The following is a 21,076-nucleotide window of genomic DNA, read 5'->3' as shown; positions in this document are numbered from 1 at the left end:
ATTTGTTAAGTGAAAAACAATTTAGACTTACACTTTTGTTTATAACTTCTGACCATAGAATAATAGAACTCTGAATCTGTAAAATCTTTAGATTTCATGATTGTGTTTTAAAACTTAACTTACCTTTTTTAGTAAGAATATAAAATATCTGTGATAAACTTAAAAGTGTGGAATATTGTATAGAGTAGATAGTTTATGGCCTTGCCTAAGTGTTAAAACCAAGCGTGATCACTCAGAGGGTGACTACCTCTCTCTCACCCCCTTTTTTATTTTTCTCATGATTTGGTCCCTAAATAAACATTTACTACAGGTAGACTTCCTTCATAAACACATTCCTAATAACATGGTTAAAAGTCATCTTTTTTGTTTCCTGTTTGATTTTTCTTTTAGTTTTAAGCAAATAGAAGCATCCTAATCTGATTAGCTTCTCGAATAAATGTGTACTGAGTGTTGGCAGAATGCCAATTTGTATTCTCCAATTTGTGTTTCATTCACTCAGAAAATATTTGAATATTCACTGTATTTGAGGCATTGAGTTTAACTGTTAGTGTAGTATGTGATTTTCATTACTTTTGTAAGCATTGCCAAGTTAAACATTTATTATTAGTCTTGTGGGTTACTGGAGTTATCTGTGTGGAAACTTATGTAACTTACCTTCCAGATCCTCTCACTTCACCTGCTTCATCCTTGTTTAATGACTTTGGTGCCCTCAACATCTCTCAGAGAAGAAAGGTAGGTGAAATTGAAACTTATTTGAAGCAAAATGGAATGTAGAGGTGATATTAGTCATTACCTATATCGTGCAATATTCTTTTAAGTGGGGAGAGGGCTTTTCATGGACTGTAGTATTTTTCTTTCTTTTTGTTTACCCTTTTCTTTGTTATATATCTCCTGTATGTAGAATTTTATTTCATCTGTGTGCATGAAATAGAAATATTTTATGTAAAGGCTTGAAATACTTCTTACTTTTGTATGCATTAAGATACTTTAGTATTCTGTTTTTAAGATAACATCTAATTTAATGTAGTTGCTATCGATGTGACTCATTTTAGGTGTAGTGATTATGGTGGTTTTTTTTTTCCTTTTATTAAATTTATGGGGTGACATTGGTTAATATCATATAGGTTTTAGGTGTGACTTTCTATGTTACAAGATCTGTATATTGCACTGTGTGCTCATCACTCAAAGTCAGATCTTCTGTCACCATATTTGATCATGTTTTAACTTTATTTTCTGACTGCTTTGTCTAACTTTCAAATATTCTACCCTAATTTAAACTCCTCCTTACAAGGCAAATTTAAAATCCCTAACTTTTCATAATTGGCCCAACTGTTTAAAAACAGTTTAAAATCTCTTAAAAACATGTTGTAAAACTTGGTGGAAATTACTATAAAGTTATAACTAATTCATTTTCCTAAGTAATGAAAGAAAGACCCAGAAGAAGAGAATACTGATTTTAGAAAACTGATATAAGCTTAAAATGCTTGTAGGAAGTATCTGATCAGAGGGGGGTATAAAATGAAATTCAAGCAGATTAGATATTAACAAGATAAAAAATTTATGAGGTCAGGTGTGAATTATATCAGTTCTTCATGTATTTAGTATTATCTTCATTTTGAAACAGTTGAGAACAAGGAGGTAATTAATTACAAAATGCTTTTAAGCATCTGTAATTAGTAGACTAAAATGTATGAGTTTGATTTTATAGACTTTCTTATAGGTTTTCACCGGGAACACATTTACTCTTGCATATGGTGTAAGTGTAATAGAGTTGGATACAAGCAGGCTCATTGGCAGTAATAAGAAGTGACAACAGACAAAGCCAATCAATATGGAAGGAAACAGTAAAATGCTGAAAAGCAGAAACAACCTAGAAATCAAATTATCTGGACCTATTTAGTGTAGGGGAAACTAAAGTGGTGTTAGGGGTCCCTTTAATGGCCTTTTCACATCCTTTTTTTTTTGTTTGTTTGTTTAAATACATTTATTTATTGATTTCAGAGAGGAAGGTAGAGGGAGAGAGAAACATCAATGATAAGAGAGAATCACTGATCAGCCGCCTCCTGCATGCCCCCCACTGAGGATCGTGCTCGCAACCCGGGCATGTGCCCTTGACCGGAACCTAACCCGGGACCCTTCAATCCGCAGGCTGACACTCTATCCACTGAGCCAATCCGGCTAGGACCTTTTCACATCCTTGAATTAATAATTGGTTAACTGTGATAAGTAGTATTTCTGATGTATGAATAGAAGGTTAAAGTAGAATGGCAAATAAATACAAGATTTCTAATATGAGGGTTTGGTGCACTACACATTATAGTAGAAATATATAATTTAGAGGTAGTGATGTTATTTTTGAGAAAATAGTAAAAATTCCTGGAGACTCAAAAAAGGAAGATATAGTGTGCATCCTTTTAAAATTTACTTCAGTAAAGGAAAATAATAAAAGGAAACGTTACCATGAATATGACCTCAATATTTGGAGCGATACTAGAATATATCCTAATGGAAACAGATTAATATAGCTGCGATTTTTGAGGTCCTGGATCTCTAGCTTTGTGACCTTGGGCCAATTTTCTAGAATATAATCTTCACAACTGTGAAGTGATGAGCATGGCCTGGATAATTGCTTTCTTTCATCTCTAAAATTCAATGTCCAAACTGAAAGGACCTATGTGTCAGTTTCTACTTAGAAATTTATAGTTCACAGAGTATATCATAGAAGGACCATATTTTCTTGCCATTTACATTTAAAATAATATGTAGGGACATAGATTTTTTTCAATAGTGGGCTATATATACTTTGTAATCTGAGAGTGCAGGTTGCATATATTTTGAAATTAATGGTTGAGTTTAGAAGGTTTAAAATCTCTATATTAGAAATACTCTTGGCATAAGGTATTGCATGGCACACACTGAATTGAAGGCATATGGAGACTGTCTATTTTGTTATAGTAATTCATCATATATATTTAATGATGTAATTTTAGTAGAAGTAATTCAAATTTGTGTAAATATTTAATTATAATTCCATGTTGATCTAAGCAGGCTATCATGATTGCTTAGTGACATTTTTATTTCATAATGGTATCGGAGAACGGGTATTTAGGCCATACTTACTAATATTTCATAGCTAGTTAGGTAAATTATTTTCTGAAAGTCTCAGTTGGGTGAGTCCCTAGTGTTGCTTTTTCTTTGCCTGTCAGAATGTGAATTATTGGGATCAGATTAGTTAAGTATTTTTACTGTAGGCAGTCTTATATGTGCTACGTGGAGAATTTAAGGATGGATTGATATTTTTCCTGCTTGATAATACAGATATATCCAGTTATGTGATCTTTTTTTCTAGCAATTCATCGTTATTTTATCAAAGTATTGGATCATGATATATAGGAAAATTTTAAAAATATGATATTTCACAATGTATTGGAAGCAGTAATTTTTTTCTTTATTTTTCACATTAGGTATACATACTTTTATAGACAGAACAAATGACGATTATTTAAAAACTAGAGGCCCAGTGCACGAAATTTGTGCACTGGGGCAGTGTGTGTGTGTGTGTGTGTGTGTGTGTGTGTGTCCCTCAGCCCAGCCTGCACCCTCTACAATCTGGAACCCCTCGAGGGATGTCTGACTGCCCGTTTAGGCCCAATCCCAGTCACTCGCCTGCCTGCCTGCCTGATTGCCCCTAACTGCTTCTGCCTGCCAGTCTGATCAATGCCTAACTGCTCCCCTGCCGGCCCGATTGCCCCTAACTGCCCTCCCCTGCAGGCCTGGTTGCCCCTAACTGCCGTCCCCTGCAGGCCTAGTTGCCCCCAACTGCCCGCCCCTGCAGGCCTGGTCACCCCTAACTTCCCTCCCTTGCCAGCCTGGTCACCCCTAACTGCCCTTCCCTGCTGGCCCGGTCACCCCTAACTGCCCTCCCTTGCCAGCCTGGTTGCCCCTAACTGTCCTCCCCTGCAGGCTTAGTCATCTCCAATTGCCCGCCCCTGCAGGCCTGGTCAACCCTAACTTCCCTCCCTTGCCAGCCTGGTTGCCCCTAACCGCCCTCCCCTGCTGGCCCGATTGCCCGTAACTGCCCTCCCCTGCAGGCTTGGTTGCCCCTAACTGTCCTCTCCTGCAGGCCTGGTTGCCCCCAACTGCCCTCCCCTGCTGGCCCGGTCACCCCTAACTGCCCTTCCTTACCAGCCTGGTCGCCCCTAACTGCCCTCCCCCACCGGCCTGGTATCCCTCAACTGTCTTCCCCTGCAGGCCTGGTCGCCCCCAACTGCCCTCCCTTGCAGGCCTGGTTGCCCCTAACCGCCCTCCCCTGCTGGCCTGATTGCCTGTAACTGCCCTCCCCTGCAAGCTTGGTTGCCCCTAACTGTCCTCTCCTGCAGGCTTAGTCATCTCCAATTGCCCGCCCCTGCAGGCCTGGTCACCCCTAACTTCCCTCCCTTGCCAGCCTGGTTGCCCCTAACCGCCCTCCCCTGCTGGCCCGATTCCCTGTAACTGCCCTCCCCTGCTGTCCTGATTGCCCCCAACTGCCCTCCCCTGCAGGCCTGCTCCCTCCCAACTGCCCTCCCCTGCAGGCCTGGTTGCCTCCAACTGCCCTTCCCTGCAGGCCTGGGTTCCCCCCAGCTGTCCTCCCCTGCAGGCCTGGTCGCCCCCAAATGCCCTCCCTTGCAGGCCTGGTCCCTCCCCTGCTGGCCGTCTTGTGTCCACATGGGGGGAGCCATCTTGTGTGTTGGAGTGATGGTCAATTTGTATATTACCGCTTTATTATATAGCATGTGTATAACTATAGTTGGCCAAGGGTGGTAGCAGAAAAATTGAATTATGGCTATAAACTTGATGGGGAGTTAAGGTTCAACACACCGGAGATGAAGTTTTGTTAAAAATGGGAGTTAATATATAGGGTGTCCCAAAAATGTATACATACTGTTTGAATAATTATAAAGACAGTGTTATTGAAATACATTTCATTTTCAAAATAGAGCTATCAGCTGTTAAAATTGTATATACAGTTTTTTGGATACATCCTGTATTAGAGCAATACATGTGGAGACCTTAATAGTGAGACAGATAAGGTCTCTTTCTCTTATCTGTCTCAGAGAAACAGAAAGAAAAACATCAGTTTGTTGTTTTACTTCTTTATGCATTCATTGGTTGATTCTTGTATTTGCCCTGACTGGGGATCAAACCCACCACCTTGGCATTTTATCAGGATGATGCTCTAACCAACTCAGCTACTCAGCCAAGGCCTACACATATTCTTATTGCAGCTATATCACTCTTCATTTCTTATTGGTTCTTACCTAGGTTATTGATTTTTTCATCCATTTCTTTTTGATTCTTACGTAAGTTGTTCATTTTTTCATCTGTTTCTTCTTGCTTCTTGCATAAGTTGTTGATTTTTTCCTCCATCCGGTTTATGCACTCTAGGACCCTTAATCTGAATTCTTTTTCTGTCATGTTGCATGCCTCTGTATCACTTAGCTGCTTTTCTGGAGAGTCCTCCTTTTCTTTTCTTTGAGGGTTTCTTTGTCTACCCATATTTGATCTCACCGACATATCTAGATGTTGAGTCGTTCAGTGGCTGCTCCCTGGGTGGCAGTGGCTCCTCGGGCTGCGGTTGCTCCTTGGGTGGTCGCGGTAGCAGCTGCTCCTTAGTTGGCAGCAGCTCCTCTGGTGGGTGCTGTTCACAGCTGTGGTGGCTCTTCTGGCTGGTGGGGGGAGGCTTCACACACAGCTGCTGTTCCTCAGAGGGTGTGGTTGGTGATCAGGAGGTTGCTGTTGCTTGGATCTGCTGCGTTGATTTAAAGGCACAAAATACAACACAACAAGGCACAACGTACCAGGCACTGAACACAAATGTATTCACGATATTAATAACCCCAAATAAAGGTGACCACCCGAGCAAAGAGAATTAGGGGATAAGGAAGAAAGAAGAGAAAAAGATAAAAGAGAAAAAAGAGAGAAAGGAGTGCAAAAATGAAATTGGGAAAAGGGAGGAAAAATAAAGTAAGAGAAAAGAGAGAATAAAGTAGAAGAGGGGAAGAGACTATTTATATGAGAAAACTCCGATAGAACCGCCACTAATCCCATCAAATTCCAGCAACAGATCCCTGGAGATGAATGCAAACTACAGACAACCAATAATATCAAGCAAGGCAAGGGAAAACAGAAGCACAAAAATAACCGGGGGTAGCGAGGGGGGGACGAACAGAAAAAAAAAAAGCAAAAGCAAAACAACCTCACAAACAATCCTAAAAAAACCCAGTATACTCAACTATCAAGCAAACAACAACAAAACAATAGAGAAAAGGAAAAAAAAAATTTGGATAGTGAAGAAAGATAAGGGAGAGGTGTATAAGGATTAGAGCAGGGGATTGGAAATAGGATATATAAGTAGGGTGAAATTTTGACAGGGTAAAAAGAAGGAAAAGGGAAAATCTAAAGCAGGAATAGGGTAAGAGAAACAGGATAACAAAAGGGGAAAAGTGAGGGAAGAGGGTTTTAGCATAAAGGTAAAATTGAGGTAGAGAAAAATGATGCAAAAGGAATGATGAAAATAGAATGTAGAACGCTAATCCCAAAATAAAATAAAGAGAAAATAAAATGACACTTTAAAAAATGGTAAAATGGTAGCAGTAATAATACTGTTTAAAAATAAAAATGTAATTAAAAGGGTAAAATCAGCTGATGAAAAAAGAAAAAAAAATTGGTTTCTTAATTAAAAGGTGAAAAAAGAATAAAAAAAATAAAAATGTGCAGTAGCGAAGGTCCTTCGGTTCTTCTACTCTTCAGTCTGGCACACCTTAGTCCTGCCAGGTAGTCAGGAGAGTGTTGAATTTCCCTGCGATACACTGTTCCTCCGTGTTGTAAACCACAGTCCTGATTTTAAAGCAGGCCGTATTTGTTTCCCAGCCTGCCTTAGTTTGTGTTTACATAAGAATCAGTTTGTGGCTCAGCCTCTGGGTGGCAGTGTTTCTGGATTGACCTTCGAGGCTATACGGCCTCTCTATCCAGTTGTTAGAGTTTATTTTCTCTGTTGCACTTAAAACTGGTTTGGGGAAGTCCACTGCCCAGAGCTGGTTCTTTAATCGTTACCCCACTCTGTTTCCCAGGTTCCACAAAAACAACTTTCCCCTGCAGTTTCTGCGAGTGTCCCCAACTGGGCAATCCCATGCACTGGGTTAATAATCAAACGCAAAGATTTAAGGGGAAGAGAAAAAAACAAGAGCTTGTGGAGTTGCGCAAATTCGCAACCCTGCACCTTCCAGCACATGCAGTCTCTTCCGCGCGTCCTCTTTCTCCTTATATTAAGTAGCCTGCACATTGGCAAAATCTGAGGTTGCCTTTTTGCATCCAGTCCAGCTGTGGGCTAATTTTAAGCGTTCCCTTCTGCCAGCAGCCCTGTGGGAGCTCTTCTACACTCGCTGATCACGCTGGCCCCGAAGGCCGCGGTCTTTGTGAGGCGCAGACCTCCCTGTGCACACTCCTCTCCCCAACCTGAATTGCAAACTGTACCTTCAGGTGAGATCTGACCTTTCCATGAGAAGCAGGGCTCCATGTAGTCGCACTGTCCCAGATCTGGTGTTTCCTGGTTAGCAGCTGATCTCTGGATGCCGGGTCTTTGGATGTATATACGTTTCCAATAACAGCCACTAAAGATGGCGGGGTCTTCGCGGCTGAGCCCGTGCTCCGGGAGAGATTCCAGCCGCAGTCTCCAGTCGTCCGCTTTCTCCGGGATTCCTCCGCCTTTCCCGACTGCAAACTGTCTTTCAGCTGAATATCCTCTGCTAATTCGGGCTGTATGTTACCTGCTTCAGCTGCTCACCCTAACAGCTCCGGGACAAGGCACGGGACACGTCCATCTATACCTCTGCCATTTTCCCTCTCCTATTTTTGGACCTACACATATTCTTAACTGAAGTGATTCAGCATGACAGTTTGCTACTGTTCTTGCTAAGCTCTGAGTTTTTATGCAGGGCGACCCCAGATAATTGAGACAAATCGTAGGCAAAGTTTCAAAATTAATGTCTGGCATTCTTGGTTTCTCCTTTTATATCTTTCTTGGCCCTTTTCTGCTCTCTTCTTCAGTCATCTAGTCATTATTCTATTCTTTTTCTCCTCTCCACCCTTTTAAGTAAAATAGGCTCAGGTGCCTGCCATTTACTTTCCTTGTTTTAGTTGTGCTTTAGGACGCTATTTCTACCAATAGGCAGCTTTACCAAGTCATTTGCATTTTATTTCTAATAGTGGGATAACAGATTTTCACTTTTGTAAATTAAGGTTTCCATAACAAGCTAAATTCTTTGGGATTAGGGGACAAACATTTCTGAAGTATCATGTTCATTTTTTCTGTACTTGATATTAAAACTCTTTGTTAGGATAAGAGAAGGGGAGTCAAAAGGAGCTGACTTATCTCATGGTGTCTTATTTGAGAAGGACTCTTTTCCCAGAATCTTGCTCATAGTAGAGCTTAAAAATATGTTTGTGTGAATATGTATATCCTGTTCTGCTATATTTGATATAATTTAAATCAGTTTTTACTTAGTAGCATCCTCTTTTTTCATTCTCTCATCCTATATATGATTTGTGTATTAACTCCACAAATTAAAAGATCTTTTCATTTACAGATATTTACCTATCTGTTTATCTTTAACTGTGACAGTCTGTTTTTCTATTTAGAACTACTTTTTGTAGATCTATTCGCCCACCCACCCATCCCATCCTATTATTGTCTTTATTTAAATAATTAAAATGTAAGACACTTAATATAATGTCATGAAAGGCCATAGTTAATAATAATGAATGGCCTTGATCGGTTTGGCTCAGTGGATAGAGTGTCGGCCTGGGGACTGAAGGGTCCCGGGTTCAATTCCGGTCAAGGGCATGTACCTTGGTTGCAGGCACATCCCCAGTAGGGGGTATGCAGGAGGCAGCTAATCCATGTTTCTCTCCATCGATGTTTCTGACTCTCCCTCTCCCTTTCTCTCTGTAAAAAAAATCAATAAAATATATTAAAAAAATAATAATAATGAACGACAAGACAAAATACAACATAATCTTTGAGGTTGACTTGTTTTATTTTTTTATTTGTAAAGTTTTTTACCCCTGGAAATTAATTTACCTGATTTAAAAAATTTAAACGATTTGAATCAGTTTGGGGTCTATTTTACCCAGTGAGTTTACATTGATCACTGATGACTAATGGAATTATAATTTTATATTTACTTTTTATCATTACAAATACTATAAAATATCAAGATATTTATTTAATTGAGGGAAGACCATTGTGAGCCAGAAGAGATTGTGAAAGAAATGCAGGTTTACTTTCAAAGAAATATATAGTAAATTATAGGTCGGAGGTTCCTAATACTAGTGGACCTTCAGGAATGGCAGGAAGTAGGTTGATGAGTTGTTACTGCAAAAGGTAATGAATTAATATATTTATTGAGCATTATCTGAAGGGAGATAATATTTCATACATGGGTACTACTATTTTCTAAGTATGTGAAGATGTTATGATTAATAAAATGCAAATTATTTTAAAGTGTTGTCCATAGCAACTTTAAGTCATCATTCATTGTTTCAGAGTACAAATAGTGAAAGCACAGTTAACTGTATTTTTGCTGTTCAAAAGGATTTCTCAAAATTCAGGACATTGGAAACTTTTTGTCATCGGATAACAATTTGATTTTTCTCATCCTATATAATAAAAGGCTAATATGCAAATCAACTGACTGGAGGAACAACTGGTCGCTATGATGCGCACTGACAACTAAGGGGCAGACGCTCAATGCAGGGCCTGCCTCCTGGTGGTCAGTGCGCTCCCACAGGGGGAGCACCACTCAGCAAGAAGCCCTGAGCCGGGCTCATGGCTGGTGAGCGCAGCAGTGGTGGAGGCGGGAGCCTGTCCTGCCTCTGCGGCAGTTGGACATCCCCGAGGGCTCCTGGGCTGGGCTGAGGGGACCCCCCCCCATCCCTAAGTGCACAAATTTGTGCACCAGTGGGGTCCCTTGGCCTGGCCTGTAGGATCGGGCCGAAACCGGCTGTCCAGCATCCTCCAAGGAGTCCCAGATTGTGAGAGGGCTCAGGGGAGCCAGGGAGGGATGTCGGAGGTTGGCCAGCCGGGGAGGGACTGTGGGAGGACTCCAGGGCATGTCTGGCCCGTCTTGCTCAGTCCCGATTGGCCGGACCCCAGCAGCAAGCTAACCTACCGGATGACTGCCCCCTTGTGGTCAGTGCATGTCATAATGAGTGGTTGAGTGGTTTTAGCATATCACACTTCGATTGGTTGACCGGACAACTGGACACTTAGCATATTAGGCTTTTATTATATAGGGTGATTGTATCATACGTAGTAACATATGGTTGATGATCTGAAGCCTTCTGGAGATGAGGCTGTTTTGAAATTTTACCAAAAAGGTTGTGCATTGGAAATTGGTCTGTTACTTGGTAGCTTTAACTACATTTTCTATGTTAGCAGTGGTATTTATAGACTTTACTTTTGCTAGACCGTGAATTTTTAGGGAAAGAGAATAGAACTTATCATTGTTTTTCTAGGAAGGGCAAAGAACCTTATCCTGAAATGTTGAGCGAATGAATGGATGAATGAATGAAAAAAATATGTGTGTGGAATTAAAACAGTTTTTAAAATTAGCTTTTACTGTTCTTTGACATAGTCTAGTTAGGAATGAGAGTTGACTTCCCTTAGTCTTAAACCATTGGAATGGGCTTTTATGGATTAGGGCAAAGATTTTCGAAGAGCCAGGGCTTTGGGGACTATGAGTAGTGAAGGTTCTAAGTATCTTGGTCAGGCTTTAAGGAGTTGGGCTGTTACACTATTGAACACCTATTCCTTTTTATCTGGGAGTAGGGGGTGACTCCAGTTTCTGTTTGCACCACTAGTTGTTCCTTATGCAGGTCTTTTCTTTGACATTATCTAGAACTTTACTTCTCAGCGTGTGGTCACCAGACCAGTAGCACTAGCAGTCTCGGATGCTCTTTTGTAAATGTAGAATCTCGGGCTTCACAATTGGCCGACTGAATTAGAACCTTTATTTTAACAAGATCCCTAGACAATTCATATGTTCATTATAGTTTGAGGAGTGCTAATCTAGAATACATAATCAAACTTTCTTATCCTTGAAAACTTTTGTTCAAGCCCTAAGTTATTTTTTAAACATCCAATAAGAAGGGCAACACTATTTTGAGCTATCTTATTTATGCTATTTATTTAGAGTTTGTGAAGAATGATAAAAGTCACTTTTGTAGTGAATCTTGAGATTTGTATATATATATATATATGAGAGAGAGAGAGAGGGAGGGGGGGAGAGAGAGAGAGAGAGAGAGAGAGAGAGAGAGAGAGAGAGAGAAAGGAGGAGGAGGAGGAGGAATAGGAGGAGGAGGAGGAGGAGGAGAAGGAGAAGAGAAGGCCAGTTACAGGCTCTGCTGAATATTTTGCCAGATGAACAAAAAGAGATTGCGAATTTTGGTGTACAGTATTGACTTACTAGAAGGTGGAAAAGAAAAGCTGGTTATTTACTAATAGAACATAGCAGTTCAGAATGCTTCTCCTCTATAACAACCAGTAGGCTAGACTGGCAAGGCTATGAAGAAGGGAGGATCAACATGGGAACTTAATTAATTTATTTGACCATCAAATTCTCAAGATTGGTCAAGGAAAGGATTGCTGCAAGTTAATAGAAAGGGAACAGGAGTGGTTACTTTTATTGGTTCCGGAGGAAGTGTTTGGATCTTACAGAACTCAGAAAACTTGAGAGGATTAACTTTAGGGGTAAACAAACATTTCCCATCAAAGTTTGTTTGCCCTTTTTATTTCCTCATCTTCCATTTGACTTCTCCATTTCCCTCATCCCCAATAGCTGTTTTTAACCTAGCAGATCCATCTTCAGCCATGCCATTTCGATATCCTTAGTTCACATCCTTTATCAAGACTAGGGTTCTCAAATGGGGACAGTTTTTTTTTAATTAAATATGTTTTTATTGATTTTAGAGAGGGAGGAAGGGAGAGGAAGAGAAAAACATCGATGTGAAAGAGAAACATCGATTAGTTGCCTTCCACACACGTACCTGGACCAGGGAATCAAACCCACATCCTGGACATGTGCTCTGACCGGGAATCCAACCTGTGACCGTTTGGTGCATGAGAAGACCCTCAACGAATCTAGCCACACTGGCCAGGGCTCAAATGGGGGCAGTTTGACCCTCTTCTTTAAGGGGACATTGAAGATACTTTTGGTTGTCAAAACTGGTGCTGTTGTACTACTGGCGTAGTGGGTAGAGGCCAGGGATGTTGCTAGACATCTTACAATACAGGACCTCTACAACAAAGAATTACCCAAAGTCTACTGCTGAGGTTGGGAAACTCTCACTTGGATTGCTGCCAGAGTGCAGTAGTTTGTCTACCTGCTTCCAGTTTACTTCTCATTCTTAAGTTTTCAAGAGTTCTTCGTTGTCCATGGAATGAAGTCCAAACTCCTTGCCATAGGATATAAAACAGTTCATGTTTGTTTTTATTGCTTTCAGACCTCATCCTTTGCTCTTAAGGTTGTCCCTCTACTAATGGTAGACTCAGTACTTACCTAACAGTTTTCCCTTAACACCACGGTGCCTTTATGCTTCTACCTACACATTTTTCGAAGCTTATAATACAGCTCTATCTATCTATCTATCTATCTATCTATCTATCTAGGCACATTTAGTATTCCTTCAAAATTGCTCAGGCCTTCACTTTCTCGTTGAAGCCTTTGTTTCTGAATTGTTGGTACCTTGATTATATATGCACTTATTTTATCACAGTGAATATGTTCTGTTTGCATGATTTTGTTACCTAATAGATTATGTCCTCTTTTTGAGGGAAATGTGAGTGCTTTATTCATTATTGTATTCCAAGTACTGAGAACTGTTCCTAATACAAATTAGGCTCTTAAATGATTAGTTGAAAACACATTTTTTCCCCCTCCAAGGCATTAATAATAGTTCAAATAATTTGGAAATTAGTTTACAAATGAGATTTTACTATAATTTACTTCCTAGGCAATGAGACTTTTATATTTAATCTTTTTGCCTCTCCGTCATACTTTCTGTTGCTGATCTCTCTTTTCAGATGTCATTTTGTCGTCTGTTGCTTATAATGGTATTTTAGATGCTATTCTAAAAAAATACCATCTAGGTCATATCACTCGGTATCACATTAGATGAAACTTTAATTGCTGGCTATTTATTGAAGAAACTTAAGTCTGTAATGGCACATGTTTGGAGATCTCTTTGTACCTAAAAGGAAAAATCCTTAGGCTAATTATAGGTTTTGGGGTGGTGGGGGGGATGGTAAAGAAGTGGAGAAGTGATGAATTCCTCTTTGGAAAAATAAAAAACATATAATGAGAACTGTTAGGGAGGGAGAATGACACATTGGATTAACCCTTTTTCTATGTTGCTATGCCTTACTGTAAAAAAATAAATTGCACTAATTATAATTATTTTCGGGTCAAAAGCAAGTCTGAATTTGTAAAGGATCTTAACAGAAGAACATTTAAAGCAATAATTTTCTTGCTTTCAAATATATGACGAATGTAGGTGTCCTTGTATAAGTACTATTTGATAGGTTGTATGTTAAATAAATATTCTTTGATATGTTGAACTTTTCTAATAGGGTAATCCTTAGCCCAGACATTTTCTAAAATGTAAATTTTAAATTAGTGAAGGCTTAATTAAGGTTACATTATTTTTGCTGTATATAAAATCTTTATAGTTGTGATCTCTAGTTACTAGAAATAGCTCGCTTTAAAATTTTCATTTGTAATAACATGGTTCCGAAAGCTACATTTTCTCATCTACAAAAGTTGCTTCGGATGTAGACATAGAGGGTAATTGAATTGGTTCATGATTGCATAGAGGTGGAAATATTTTACCTTCGTGAAACTTTATCCACTGCTATAATTATTGGGTATGTAGGTAGTATAGTTGCCTTTCTCATGCAAGTTAAAAATTTTTTTTTCCTCCTTAAACCAAAGAAAACATAGTGGAGGGCCTTTCGTGGAGCGGAGACTCTAAGTTGCATAGAATTATTTCCATTGGCATAATTTACAAGATCATTTTGAAATTTAGGAATCAAGTGTTTTCTTCAGATTGTTTTTATTCTGGAATAAATATTTTTTATATATTTGTCTGGTTATGACACCTTTTATGAAGAAAGTTAATTATTTGCTTTAGCAGTCTATGACAGAACAATGAGTAAACAAATTTCAGGTCTTAAATTAGATACCTTCTCAAGAATGTGTCATTATTCCTTAAAGGAAAAAAATATATATACAAATTCCCTTTAAGATTCAATTTAGTACAAATTTGATATAATTAAGAGAAGTAAGATGGTGGAAACTGTAATTAACTTTCCCATAATAAAAAACCCTGCCAGCCACTAAGATTGTTTACTAACTTTATTATATATATTGTTAGCCAGTGAATTCATCCTTTTATTGGACAGTTTATTTAGCATCAGTCTATTCAAATTACTGAGATTTATAAGACTGTTGATATTTGTGTGTTTTTATTTAAAGTCTGAGATTACTTCTTTTCATTGAATATTTTAAATTGAATGCCCACTTCAGATAGAATGACTTGTACTCTGGTCTAATGTGCATAGAGTTTTAAAATTTTTTTTAAAAACTCTATTCTTTGGGCTTTAGCTTCTTCTTTTAAGTGGGGTAATTCTCAGTAGGTATTGAGGCAGTGATATGGGGAGCAGAAAAAGGTATAATTTGGAGACAATTTTTTACTTGTATTTTGTACCCTTGAAGCCATTTCTTCATATTGCAATGAGAATAGGTAAGTGCCAGTGGAAAACATTTTGTGAAGCGTTTTGCTCATACGTTAATTTCTATTCATTAAAGTCTTACCAACTTAGATTATAATGTATGTCTCTAAAACATCTGTTGCTTTATATAATATTTCTGTTCAGCCTGTTAGGACTGTGGGTTATTTTGAAGTTGTGTATTGGGGTTGGGGGTGGGAAATGCTGGGTGGTGATAAGGAAATTAGAGGGAGTGTCTTAGAAATTTTGTTTTCTATTCCACCATTCCTGGTATCTTCTCTGTTAGTTATGCTAGTTTAGATTAGTGTGGGGGATGTTAGGAGTGGCCTGGTTTCTTTCCTTCTTTTTCCTAGCCAAGGAAGTATCGCCTGGGGATGCTGGAGGAGAGGCTAGTTCCGATGGGATCAAAGGCACGAAAAGCAAAGAACCCTATTGGCTGCCTTGCTGACAGGTGTAAATCAGGAGTACCCATCAATATGGTTTGGTGGAACAGACTCACAGAAAACAATTTACAGGTAAAAATAATTTTACTAGACATTTTTTGAAAGTGAATATTTTGGCTGCTTTCTGTGTCTGTGGAATGGTGGGTTTGAGATTGGGTGGCTTAGATGATATACATAGGTGATTTTTTTTTTAACGAAAGTGAGGCTAGTGGCCCATTAACCAACAAAATGATTTTGTTTGGTGGTTTGTTTGTTTTTTTAGCTTTCTCTGCTTGTATATTTTCCTATTTTATTAAATTTAATTTTTTCCTTTTGGATCTTTTTAACAGTTAATAAGATCTAAAATCTTATTATTTGTTGATTTGAGAGAGAAGAGAGATAGAGATAGATAGAGAGAGACCGACCGATGGTTTGCCTCTCACATGAGCCCCGCCTGGGGATCGAACCTGTAACCTGGATATATGCCCTGACTGGGAATTGAATACACCACTTTTTGGTGTATGGGATGACATTCCAACCAACTGAGCCATACCAGGCAGGGCAAGCTTAATTATTTTTAATACATGAAGTTATTCAAGGTACTACATTGAAAAATCATATTATAAAATTCATTATAGAAAATTTATTTATTTGGAATTTGAACAACAGGAAGCTTCGTGGGGTTTTTTTTGTACATTTTTTATTAGGAAATAAAAATTGTATGTGAACAAACTTGTCAAGTGTTTGCTCTAAAACCACCTTCAGTAGTATGTTGACCCAGAGTTATGATAGATACATTTCAGTCTTTGACTCTGCCTTATGAGTGCTGAATAATGAAAATGAATTTTTATAACTCAAAGGCTAGCTTTGGTATGAAATTCTGAAGTACATACAAAATAATTGAATTATATTCAATTTCAATTTGGATTATAATTATTATAGTCTTATTTTTAAAAATTGGTAATTATATAATATAGTTCTGTTAATCAGAATTTTAGTTTAGCTGGAAGTAGAGTATCTTTTCTCTCTGAGTAAATTTGTATTTTTAATATATTGCTAGCCAAAAGCCTGTAATTCCCATACACGTACCATATACTGAAAAGATAAAACAAAGCTAACAACTTGGTTTTATTTCTGTCAATAAACTTGTATTATGAAGGGATTTCACAATATTTTGGTCTGTTTAATATTACTATCTTAGCAATACCCATGTTGCCTTGGACACAGAATAAAGAAGTTATTTTAAATATTGCAAAATATGGTGGTATTTGCCCAACTGAAGTTTTGGTAATAAATATAAAGATATAGTGGTGTGTGTGTGGGGGGGTCCACATAATCATATACTTAAATTTATTGACTTATTTATTTTTTAAATATATTTTTATTGATTTCAGAGAGGAAGAGAGAGGGAGAGAGAGATAAAAACCTCAATGATGAGAGAGAATCATTGATTGGCTGCCTCCTACACACCCTCTACTGGGGAGCCAATATGCAATCCTGGCATATGCCCTTGACCAGAATTGAACCAGGGACCCTTCAGTCCACAAGCCAATGCTCTATCCACTGAGCCAAACCGGCTAGGTCCATATACTTAAGTGTAAAGTTTTGGATATGTCAATTCTGGGTAGCAGTAGAGTTTACTGAATTTTTGTCTGAGATCAGAGGAGAGAGATTTGATGTGGATTGTTACAATTATTTTTCAGTTAAAAAATATACCTTATTGATTTCTGAGAGGCAGAGAGAGATAGAAACATCCGTGATGAGAAACATCAGTGATGGTCATATCTTAATCTTACTAATATCTTTAAATTACTAAAGATGTTTTGTTGCTGCTGAAAACAAGCCTTTTGCTGAAAGTTTCTACCTTTATTATTCAGTATTGTATCCACTGGGGATGAAGCCTGCAACCCAGCCATGTGCCCTGAACTAGGAAATGAACTGTGACCTCCCGGTTCATAGGTTGATGCTCAACCACAGAGCCACACTGGCCAGGCTTATTTTTCAGGTTTAAAAAGAAAGTCTGAAAATAAATTGAACATGAACTGTATAAGAATAGATATAAGTGGAACTGAAACTGCTTTAGGTTGTGGAGTGAAACACTGATAAATACAGAGGCATAGCCATTCAACTTCACATAACTGCCCCTGTCCCCTTATCCCAGTGGCAGTTTTCAGATACATCTTTTTAGCACAACTTGAAAAATTATTAAGTTAGGATAAGAATATATGATAGAATTATGCTTTATTTTTAATTAAAACATCTAGTAATAGATTTGCTTTCAGTGTGAGGAAGATTGAATTGGTGTTATCTGACTTACATTTCATATACTACTATTATGCTGCAAATAGTCCTTTTCCTTTAAGGGTATAAATATTGGAGGGGCAGTAATACCTCACACTGTGAGTCTTACATTGAAGTACTGAAAATACCCATCTGGTTTGGTCTCCATTACTATTTTTGTGGATTCCCTAAATTGGGTACTTGGTGGTGTTTATGCAGAGCAAAGAGTATGTCAATACATAATTTTTTACTCTTAGGATTTTTATCTTCTTGTTGTATAAGAAAAATAATTTATATAAATATTTTCTATACCAATATTTCTTTAGTTTTGTGTGATGTTTACTTTTCAATATTGTATATTTTTCACATAAATTTTAAAGGGATTGTATAGCCAGATGTATTAATCTTTCCTGTTTCATTTATTTCCTTTTCATTTAAAACTTAGGTCTTCTCAATCCTAAAATCAGAGAGATATTTGTCTATATTTTATTTTAGTAATTATAGCTATGTTTATTAAATGGTTACTTAGTGCCAGGCACTGTACTAATTTTTTTACATATACTATCTCTCTTGGTCTTCGGAGTAGTTTATGGGACAAAAGTTATTGTTAAATGAAGTATTGTCAGAGAAGCTAAGTAACATTAAGGCTAAGCAGTAGTTAGTAGAAGAGTAGAAATTTGAACCTATGTTTGTCAGACTTAAAATTCTACGTTTCTGTGTGATATAGCTCTAGTTGTATTAGAACTTTAATTGGTTTATTTATCTAACTCATTGACTGAACTTTTTGAGGATGAGAATGCATACATAGTTTTCCAGACATGGACTTGACTCATGCGTGACTGCAACGTTTGTAAGGTCAGCTTTTTTTTTTCTTCTGAGGCATCTTTTTTTTCAGTGATCTTTAACTGGAACTTTAAACATTTCTTTACATCGATATCTTAATCTTACTAACATCTTTAGTAGTTTTTGTTGTTGTTGCTGTTGCTGCTGAAAACAAAAGAAAACCAGTCAACCCAAAAAACCTTAAAACGGCAACAATAACAAAAAAGCCTTTTGCTGAAGGTTTCTACCTGTATTATTCATAATCGCATATACTCTCTTTAGTGCTGGATATCTTTCAAGAGCCATGATTCCCAATCTTTTGGTGCTTAATAATCTTTTTATTTATTTTCTACCAAGAATCTCATAATACGAAAGAACCTGTCCACCGAGCATACATTTGCAACCTGTAATAGGCCAATTAGAAAATAAAAGGAGCTTAATATTTTTCTCTTAGTCTTTTGTAGCTTGGTGGAAATGAAATTTAGTTTTCATATGGCTGTTTGAAATATTGATAATGCCAATCTGGTCTCTATTACTATGTTTGTGAATTTTCTATGTGGGGACCCTTTGAATAGATTCAATCTTTTCTCTGATTTTTTTCTCCCAAAATTATTTTTATCATTTTATTATTTTTTAAATCTGTATTGTTGAGAGTATTATAGATGTCCTCCTGTTTCCCCTACTATTGCCCATCTCCACCCGGATCCCGTCCCACCCCAGGCCTTCACCACCCTATTGTCTGTGTCCATGGGTTATGCATGTATGCATATAAGTTCTTTGGTTAATCTCTTCTCTCTGAGATTCTTCAGTCTGTTCCATGTTTCCATGCCTCTGGTTCTCTATTTTATTCATCAGTTTATTTTGTTCATTAGATTCCTTGCTTATTTTGATTTTTAAATTCAATTGTTGATAGATTTGTACTTACTGCCATTTTATTGTTTATATTTTTTATCTTTTTTTCTTTCTCTCTCTTCTTCTTCTTAAGGAAGACCTTTAACATTTCATGTAATACTGGGTTGGTGGTGATGAACTCCTTTAGCTTTTTTTTTTTTTGTCTCTATCTGATCTTCAGTTCTAAATGAAAGCTTTGCTAGTAGAATAATCTTGGTTGTAGGTCCTTGCTTTTCATCACTTTGAATATTTTTTTGTTTTTTTTTTTGTATAAAGTATGTTTTATTGATTTTTATAGAGATAGGAGAGGAGAGAGTGAGATAGAAACATTGATGAGAGAAACATTGATAGGCTACCTCCTGCATGGCCCTCACCAGGGATCGAGCCCGAAACCCAGGCATGTGCCCTGACTGGGAATTGAACAGTGACCTCTTGCTGCATGGGTTGATGCTCAATCACTGAGTCACACTGGCCAAGCTCACTTTGAATATTTCTTGACACTCCTTTCTCACCTGCAAAGTTTCTGTTGAGAAATCAGCTGATAGTCATATGGGCCCTCCCTACTGCTTTCTTCTTGTTCCTTGAAGATTTTCTTTTTGTCTTTAATCCTTGGCATTTTAATTATGTGTCTTGGTGTGAGCCTCTTTGGGTTCCTCTTGTTTGGGACTCTGCACTTTCTGGACATGTATGTATTTCTTTCCCCATATAAGGGAAATTTTCTGTCATTTTTTCAAATAGGGTTTCAATTTCTTGTCCCCTCTCTTCTCCTACTGGTACTCCTATGATGTGAATATTGGTATGCTTGAAGTTGTCCCAGAGGCTCCTTATTCTATCTTCATATTTTTGGATTCTTTTTTCTTTTTGCTCTTTTGATTGGATGTTTTTTGCTTCCTCGTGTTCCAGATTGCTGATTTGATTGTCGGCATCCTTTGCTCTCCTGTTGATTTCCTATAAATTATTCTTCATTTCAGTTAGTGTATATTTCATTTCTGACTGGTCCTTTTTTATGTCGTTGATGTTCTTTATAAGTTCCTTGAAGTTCTTACTAAGTTACTTAAAGATCTTAAGTTCCTTGAGCATCCTTATAACCATTGTTTTGAACTCTGTGTCTGGTAGTTTGCTTGTTTCCATTTCATTTAGTTCTTTTTCTGGAGATTTCTTCTTTCATTTGTGACATGTTTCTTTGTCTTCAGATTTTGGCTGCTTCCCTGTGTTTGTTTCTCTGTATGAGGTAGAACCGGTATGTTTCCTGGAATTGGTATAGTGACCTTATGTAGTAGGTGTCCTGTAGGGTCCAGTGGCTCAGTCACCCCAGACATCTGAGCTGTGCACTCCAGGTGTGTCCCTGTGTGGGCTGTGTGCACTCTCCTGATGTAGTTGAGCCTTGCTTACTGTTCACATCACTAGAAGGGGTTGACCCCAGGCTAGTTGGCTGTGAGGACCAGCTGCAACTACAGGGGAAGAGCTGCTATGCAGGAGACACCCCTGTGGAGCAGGACTTGCTTTGGTGTGGCTTTGGTGCTCTCTGAATCAGCCCCTTGAGTGTGTCACTTGTGAATGTGGCATGGTCTGAAGCTGACCACTGGGTGCACTGGCTCTGGGGCCTCCTTGGAGTTGCAAAGTCAGCTACTGCCTGTGTCTGACATGAGCTACAGAGCTATCTGAAGATGGCTGCTACTTGTGTTGGGTTTGGAGGTGTCCAGGAGAGGCCAGGCTGTGAAGCAAGGCAGGCTTTTTTTTGCTAGTTTCGGGCCTGGGGCATCTTATTTTGAGAGGCATGGGACACACTGAGGCCAGCTACTGCTTCTTTGAGAGATTTTAGAAAAGTTTGAAGCCT

At 38.2% G+C, this 21,076-nt stretch overlaps 1 protein-coding gene across 3 annotated transcripts in view; it reads left to right on the top strand.

Annotated features, from left to right (window-relative positions):
- PAN3 (poly(A) specific ribonuclease subunit PAN3) overlaps positions 1 to 21,076 on the top strand; it is a gene marked incomplete at its 5' end in the record, with an annotated part of 164,007 nt that overhangs the window by 23,888 nt on the left and 119,043 nt on the right. For 2 of the 3 annotated variants that reach the window (XM_081083617.1, XM_081083616.1), the window contains 2 exons: positions 662 to 732; positions 15,178 to 15,339. In XM_081083617.1, coding sequence (XP_080939743.1) covers positions 662 to 732; positions 15,178 to 15,339 — 233 coding nt within the window. The remainder of the gene's footprint in view (positions 1 to 661; positions 733 to 15,177; positions 15,340 to 21,076) is intronic. The other variant, XM_081083618.1, reaches the window with a different exon arrangement.

Source organism: Myotis nattereri (assembly GCF_964212035.1).
Source record: "Myotis nattereri genome assembly, chromosome: 2".
In the NCBI taxonomy this organism is placed as follows: Eukaryota; Metazoa; Chordata; class Mammalia; order Chiroptera; family Vespertilionidae; genus Myotis; species Myotis nattereri.
The sequence above is the reverse complement of the archived record's forward strand: the minus strand, read 5'-3'. Positions and strand labels throughout refer to the sequence as shown.